The sequence below is a fragment of the Daphnia carinata genome, chromosome 9 (assembly GCF_022539665.2).
Source record: "Daphnia carinata strain CSIRO-1 chromosome 9, CSIRO_AGI_Dcar_HiC_V3, whole genome shotgun sequence".
Lineage (NCBI taxonomy): Eukaryota > Metazoa > Arthropoda > Branchiopoda > Diplostraca > Daphniidae > Daphnia > Daphnia carinata.
Genome location: NC_081339.1, coordinates 3929719 through 3937050, shown reverse-complemented (window position 1 = coordinate 3937050; position 7332 = coordinate 3929719). Strand labels below are relative to the sequence as shown.

The following is a 7332-nucleotide window of genomic DNA, read 5'->3' as shown; positions in this document are numbered from 1 at the left end:
GAACATTTCTTAAAAGAAATCATTTTTGACCCACCACATCTTCTTTTGGCAGATGTTATGATTTTGGTTTAATGCACTTTTCACGCGGGAGGTGCACAACTTTACGGTTTGGCAACTGCAAATTGCAGAGACGATTTCTGTTGAAGGAACCGATGTAACTATTGCAGGACCAAGGAAAAGGTTTCTTTTTTTTCCAATAACAACTATAACTAGGCAAAAGATTTAGGAGAGGCCATGTCTTGGAACGTAATTCAACCAGGAACGAATCCAATTAAAGTGATAAGGCGTCGCTTTAGGGTAGTCACGCAGCGTAACGAGACTCAACAGTACATGTAACAATGAGATCTACTAGACTTCTTTTTGACGCAAAAAAAATCACAGGGAAATTAATCTTAAATTAACAAACGAGATTGCCTTCTTTGTCAGAGAGAATATCGATTCAAAATGTAAATCGATAGAGGAAAAGCCTCGCCAACATTATGGTTGTTGAGGCTGTTGAACTATGTCTGGTTTAAATAAAAGATGAAGAGCGACCCGCAGCGCGCTCGTTTAGTTTACATTTGTATAGACCCCGCTGAGTCTTATTTCTTTTTTCACCTTCAGTCGCTACGCTCGAAGAACCTTCTTTTCCTCAAAGTCTGTCTACCGCCTTCTTCCTCCTCCTTACCCCCTACACGGAACGATGAAAAAGAATAGAAACAGGTGGTCACTCACCTCGTGTAGCATGGCTCACGAACGCGCTTATTCTTCCACTCCATCAGCCGGCGTTCTACCTTTCGTACTGTGTTGGCGTTTTGCTTGGAGCTTTATTTCTTTTCTTGGTCTTGTTGCTCGTCGGCGGCAGTCGTTCTCCAGACAGAGGATACTCCGCCAGCCATCCTGCTAGACGCGTCTAGTCTCTCTCATTATTATTGTTGCTTTTCCGAAAGTGTTTTGGAATTCAACGCATTTACCAATAAGGCAATGATTTTAGCGTTTCGAAGATGGTGTTGGAATTCACGTTGCGAAAGCAGCCCTCGAAGAATCACCCCAAAGAACAAGTAAGTCTTTGTCATTTTAGAGTCACACAGCTAGAACCGCCAGGTCTTTTATAGAGCATTTGATTGATCGCTGTTCGCAGATTCCTTCCTTATGTTGTTAGTCTTGTGGCCATGAAGCTGATAGTCATGATGCTGCTAGCGTCCAATAAGCGCAGCCATCCGCAAAGAATGGGAGCTCTGTCAGCTGATTCCTCAATGACAGTAACGGCTGTGGACACGATAGGGAAAGACGAGATGGACAACCAACGCTACTGGAAAATTCTAGAGAACTTGGAGGAAGCGGAAATTGAGGGAACAGCAACTAACCGCACACACCCTTCCTCCATTTGGTGCAGTCAATACTTGCCTACAAAAAATGAATTATTTATCTTTAATACCTTCTTTGTGTTATTTTCGTTGATTTTCAGGCTAATTTATAACCGAGTACCGAGATGCGGTGGGTTGACCATGGTTTTCCTTATGAAGGAATTGGCTAAAGTTAACAGATTTGCCCACCAACGACATCAATATAGGACTCCTTGGAACAGGTGATATATCTTTAACAAAAATAAAGAAGAAATACTGTTGCTTATAGGATCCTACGGTTTAAATCAGCATAGGTTGTTAATTGAAGAAGAAATGAAAAATTTGGTTACGTGGTTCGAGTATCAACACCAAGCAAAAAGCTATGACCGCCATTTCCTCCATGTCAATTTCACTCGGTTTCAGCGGTTTGTAACTAATTGAAAATGTTGAAAAAGAAACATATGTCAATTATTTAACAAAATGTCAGGTATACTAAGAATCTCCGGCCCACTTACATGAACATTGTGCGTGATCCAGCTGAGCGAGAATATTCGGCTTTTCGTGGAAGGAGGTCGCAGGATCCACTTCAGATCACTCAGGAGATCAAACGAAGGGATGCAGCCGGCGCTGGAACGGGTTGGTGATCGAAAGATGCATCTTCTTGTCCATCAGTGTTGATATTTTCATTGATGTAGGGATGGAATGGTACACGAAATCATTTGATGACTGCATTCTCGATGAGGACGAGGAGTGTGCCTTCAATTCGTCCGAGTACACCTTCAGCCGTGCGATCCCATATTTTTGTGGCCAGGATCCTCGATGCCTGTAAATACTACAACAAATTTATTAGTAATCACGACACACGATTTGTAGTTTTTTTTCTCGTTTTTCAGTGTCCCTCGCAGCCGGTGGGCCCTACAAAGAGCTAAATTCATTATTGAACACGAATACTCGGTAGTGGGAATCCTGGATAAAATGAACGAAACGCTACATGTCCTCGAGCGCTATATACCGCGCTTCTTCTCAGGTTCAGCAAAGATCTACTATAGTAGAGGTAAGCGAAACTGTTGAGCCATAACTGCGCTTTAATGGGTATAGCCTTGCTTTGCTTTAGGTTACGGCCGGCGGCACGAAAACCGTTACATTAAGAGTAAGCCGGCTCTAAGCGACCAGGTGTTGGCGAAATTGAGAGATTCGCTGTCGGACGAGTACGAGCTGTACGATTTTTGTCAACAGCGATTGTATCATCAATACCAGCAAACCATCAACACGCATTAAAACGAAGTTAAAGTCACTTCTGATCGGCTGCAAGAACACAGATTTGCTTTAACTAAAACCATGGAAGTTTAAATTAGAAGTCATCAGAGTGAGGAATAACCTCGCTCTTTGCACCAAAAATAAGGGGGGGTAAAGGGCAGCAAATGTGGCATCTTCGTGTGAGTGTGGAAGACCTTGTTGGGTCCAGTCAAAAGAGAGCTTTAGTTTTCGTCATTTAGACGAACCAAGATCGGTATTCATGCGGTAGGGCACCTCGTCTAGCGTAAAAAGTGTGTTTGGGAGAGAAACGCAATAAATTAGTCACATTTGACGTGTAAACGTCGGCAAAGCGAAAAAGACGTCGTGAGAAGTACGTAGGGTTGTGGTAAGTTCGAAACAAACTACCAAACTGTTTGTTGAACACATGTTTTGTTTCTTTCCTGTAATAACAAAAGAAGTAAACAAAAAATAATAAATTACGTCTCATTAAGACTAAAGGCAGTAAAAAAAATAATTTTCTTTAAAGAAAGAAACAAACAAATAAACAAAGAACTTCACCTAAGCTCGTCGCGTTCAACAATCCATTGCTTAACAAGTTGTTGCGATGGTTCGTCTTCGGCGTCTTGATGCTCTTCAATCAACTGTTGTAAGACTTGAAGCCAATTGACGTGCCATTTGAACTCTGGTTGATTGAGCGTTTTAATCTCAGACTGTATAGAAAAGAAAATATTTTTAATAACTATCGTTTGTATAGTACTTTCACAGAAGCACAGGGCAGTCTTTCGATGAAGTAGTAGGACATTACGGTAAGCTCCTTGATGATTGCACCAGTTTTCCAGCCATGAACTAGTGAAGCGTCTGCCAAGTCAGTATAGGGGTGGTCGCCAAAATAAAGCACTGATCTTCCCTTCCAACCGGTCATCGCCTGTAATTGTCTGACGTTGCCCTGGGGAGAAATATCTTAACGTTTGTCTATATACTTCATATTATATCTGAATATTGTGATCATCTTACCTCACAATAAACTCGTCCTTTTTCGAGGTTGCGAACTTTATCCCATACATGATCTTGTTGATGGAGATCGTATACCCGAAACGGGCGGTTCTCATCAGTAAAAAACTTAGGTTTTCGTGCTTGTACGATTATTACATCAAAAATATCTCGCCAATGCTCGCCGATAAGATATTGCATACCTTTATTTCTGTTGGATAGATCAAATGAAATGCAGGTGGTTTTTTATTGTTAAAGGATAAATACCTGAAAAACCATTTTATGAACAAAAATACTTACACAAAGTTGAAAGGGCTGTTGGTAACAAGAAATAGCTTTTTCCCAGCAGAAATTAGTCTATTAAAGAATAGCTCCAACCTAGGATCTTTCTCTAGGTAATCCTCAGGGTTTTTCTGCACAGTTTGATGCATAACTGGATGAATACTCTGCACTGCACTCTGTTCAGGACAACAGAAGTATTTGAATCGTGTAGAGCATCATAGCTGAGATAAATATTTAGGAGTACTTTAACATCTCTGAAGAGAATATCAGGATGGTAATCTAAATTATTATTCACAAAATATTCTGTGGTATTGCACAGTAATGACATTTCTGGCACCGAAAACAGGTCAGCAAGATGGGCCATTTTTGATGAACTCTACAAACCACACAAATAATATGAATGTAAGAAGGTATACATCACAAGAATATTATTTTTGTAAGTAATGAACACAAGACCCGAACCTGATGAGAACCATTGTGAACATTGGACTCGAGGTAATCTGCTGGAATATAGTGCTGTCCATACAGGTTCAGGACATCTTCATCAGAGAGTGGTGTAAGACCTTTGTAAACACATCCCAACTGAATTTGATGGAAGGAATCAACCTTAAGAAGTAATCCTTTTCCAATGTCGAAGTGAAGACCCCTTACAGCGAAACCTGGTTGGTAATTCAGCTTCATGATATCTGAAGGATACTAAATGAGAGAATTTATTGATTAAGCGTAAAAAGAATCTTGCAGTAGTGAATATGTTGTGTTATTACTCTTAACTTCCTGACAAGTGTTTCTCTGCCGAGGTTGTAAATAAGGTGGTCAACTGACTCTTTATAACAAGCCAGGGTATAGTCATAATCAAACCCATACACAGACACTTTCTTTAAGTCTAGTTCATTTGTGGCAAATACTCCATCAACATCAACGTCTGGCGGTGGTTTCTTTCCTGGAGGTAATAGGTTTAATTATAATTACGCTGCTGTAAGAACCTGCTCAATGCAATCAATATACATCTATGAAAGAATGTAATATAATATGTTATGAGAAAAGAGCTCCACTATAACACTAGATCTCCAGTTACCTTTGCAATATGCTTTGGCATTTTCATATGCATTTTCTAAAGATGGCACATTAGACAAAAAAGATTTTTGGGACAGAGAAAAACTTGATGGTAAGGAAAAGTAGTTGAGGAGTTGTGGGTTTTTCAACATTAAGTTTTTCATTAGATTACACATTTCTTTGAAAAGAAAACTAAAATCAACGTGGCAGCGGATATTATGGATTCTGAGATTATGTTAGCTATTGCCAAGTTGATCAATTAAACGTCTGTTTACTAGGAAACTTCAAATTTTTTAAAGAAAAAAAATACAAGAAAACCAAAATAAGACCTAAAATTTGTAAGCAGTAATCCTCTGCAATAACCAAGATACACGGTATTTTTAAAAATAAAACAAATAAGGATGGTACCCACCAATGAAAAAAAAAATTTATTTGGATTTTCGCGCGCATCTAATGCTTTTGTCTGTTCCGAATAAAGAACGGTTCTGATTGGCTGTATGGAGGTCTTCATAAAACACACCCCGCCCCAAAAACAGTAACCGGGGCCGATCGGCGGGATTATTCCTCCCCCAGGGTAGATCTCGGCAGACTAGTGATGGAATCGAGAGCCCCAGCGCCTTTTTAAAAGATTGCGGAATAAATGGCACCACATTTGAAATAAGGAACAACCAATAAGGTCACTTCTAGGGAGACGATCGATTACACTCCATAAATAATCAATAGCTTTTAACTGCGGTGCGCAGTCCGATTAGGCAGCCCGATTAAAACCAAACGTGTATGAGGCAACACAAATGCAACACACCCCGAAAGCCCCGCCCCGAAATGCCTCCCCTAATAGGCAAAACAACATCCCGATTAGCGCAAGGCCGGTCCTAGCTCCCTCTGATATGGGGAATAGACCGTAAACAAATAACACGGGTCCCGCGGAAACTGCCCTGTTGAACAAAAGTCAAAATAATGGGTTATATAAATTTCACTTGTATGATGGTAAACCCACTCAAAGTTTTCCATTTTTCCCTATTTCAAGTATCCGCAATGTTGAAAATGGTAATGGCTAATACGTATTAGAAACGCGCCGGAAATTATAATATGTTTGATCAAACATAATAACGATGAAGGGAATTTGGAACAATAGGCACCATTAGAAAAGAAATAGCTGGTTTAGATTTGCTGTAACATACAGTGGCCTGGATTTACAGTTGTTGTTCTAAATTGTAATTGCCCCTTGTTGCGTAGTGTGTTTCCAATTCGATGCTTTACTTGAGATATCGTAGCAAAATATAGGAAACTGGCGATGATGAAATCTGAAAACAAAAGATATCATAGCTGTGATTATCGTGAACAAAATCCTATAGGTAGGCATTTACCGATCGATGCTGTGGTTTTACAAAAATCAGGGGGCTGTTTCTAAGTACTGATGTCAGTTACGCCGCAACGGAGTATTTGCTATTCGGTAAGCAGATACTCCATGAATTCTCGATTATTCTTTTTGTAGTTTAAAGCAATCTAACGTACTTCCTTTAGTTTGCCGACAGGAAGTGACACAAGGCCTATTAAATTTAAATAACAATTAATTGCAGTTCCATCTGCCTAATCGCATCAATTCAAGTACCGCGGCGAAACTGTTTGTGCCCTTTATGTTTAATTCCATCGATGTCCGTTTGCTGGTTTTCCTCCTGGTTGACGTAAAGATTCCTGCACTGAATTTTTAGCCCGTTGTTTCCATCTCACTTGCGGATCGAGAAATAGCCACACCAGAATTGGTATTTACTGATGATTGTCAGCTCTACGAGTCAATCATTATTAACAATGCTGTTAAAACCAGTTAAAGGATAAAAATTTAATGTAAAAAGGGTCAGTTACTTACTTTATTGTTCCCACTTCAGACATGTCAGTGCACTATTTTCCCTTTTTCGGTTTTTTTTTTTTTTAACTTCCTTCTGTAGCATCTTTAACTTCAGGGCAAAGCCAATTGTTCTCTCATGAACCAGATTCCAGAAAAAATTGATTCACATTTTTGTGTTGTAATCTGACGTTTGTTTCTAAAAATCCCAAGCTCCCCCTGCTCAAGATAAAATCATTCTTGATAAAAATACTTCACGTACAGCATTTATTGGCATATGGCAGACATATTGCTCCCCAAATGAACCATCACTTGATAAAGGCAAGAAGGGTGGTGGAGGAGGAAAAGAGGAAGAGGATAAAAAAAACTCATGGTTTATAAATTATCGGTCACAAAACAACAAGTAAAAAGCTAGGGTTTTGCTTGGGTGATTAAGGAATTAAAAGCCTATACCTGTTGTCTATGTAAACCAGATTGCGTCCTCCTCAAACTCCACATGCAACTCAATTGGACACTAATAAGCCTCGCGTTTTAACCATAGCTACGTACACTGCCACGACAAGATCTTGAATCCTACCTTGA

At 39.7% G+C, this 7332-nt stretch overlaps 2 protein-coding genes and 1 long non-coding RNA gene across 5 annotated transcripts; 1 reads left to right on the top strand and 2 right to left on the bottom strand.

Moving 5' to 3' along the window:
* The first annotated feature begins 903 nt into the window (after positions 1 to 903).
* LOC130688325 (heparan sulfate 2-O-sulfotransferase pipe-like) lies at positions 904 to 3031 on the top strand. The gene is made up of 8 exons (XM_057511309.2): positions 904 to 1040; positions 1121 to 1369; positions 1448 to 1567; positions 1640 to 1750; positions 1813 to 1961; positions 2021 to 2150; positions 2219 to 2379; positions 2440 to 3031. Exons 1-8 carry the CDS (start codon positions 964 to 966, stop codon positions 2601 to 2603), a joined length of 1161 nt encoding a protein of 386 aa, XP_057367292.1. The 5' UTR covers positions 904 to 963; the 3' UTR covers positions 2604 to 3031.
* LOC130688316 (5'-nucleotidase domain-containing protein 3-like) lies at positions 2526 to 5136 on the bottom strand. The gene is made up of 9 exons (XM_057511297.2): positions 4930 to 5136; positions 4619 to 4794; positions 4317 to 4550; positions 4099 to 4230; positions 3873 to 4030; positions 3597 to 3783; positions 3388 to 3528; positions 3141 to 3292; positions 2526 to 3022 (listed from the first exon to the last, which is right to left on the bottom strand). Exons 1-9 carry the CDS (start codon positions 5081 to 5083, stop codon positions 2818 to 2820), a joined length of 1539 nt encoding a protein of 512 aa, XP_057367280.1. The 5' UTR covers positions 5084 to 5136; the 3' UTR covers positions 2526 to 2817.
* Positions 5137 to 5700: 564 nt separating this feature from the next.
* Positions 5701 to 7332, bottom strand: LOC130688344 (uncharacterized). Of its 3 annotated transcripts, XR_009000418.1 has the most exons (7): positions 7204 to 7332; positions 6775 to 6969; positions 6520 to 6693; positions 6275 to 6457; positions 6089 to 6211; positions 5905 to 5961; positions 5701 to 5842 (listed from the first exon to the last, which is right to left on the bottom strand). It is a non-coding gene; the product is annotated as an uncharacterized LOC130688344 (long non-coding RNA). The 3 variants fall into 3 exon arrangements; XR_009000417.1 differs by having other exon boundaries at positions 5905 to 6211; XR_009000416.1 differs by having other exon boundaries at positions 5701 to 6211.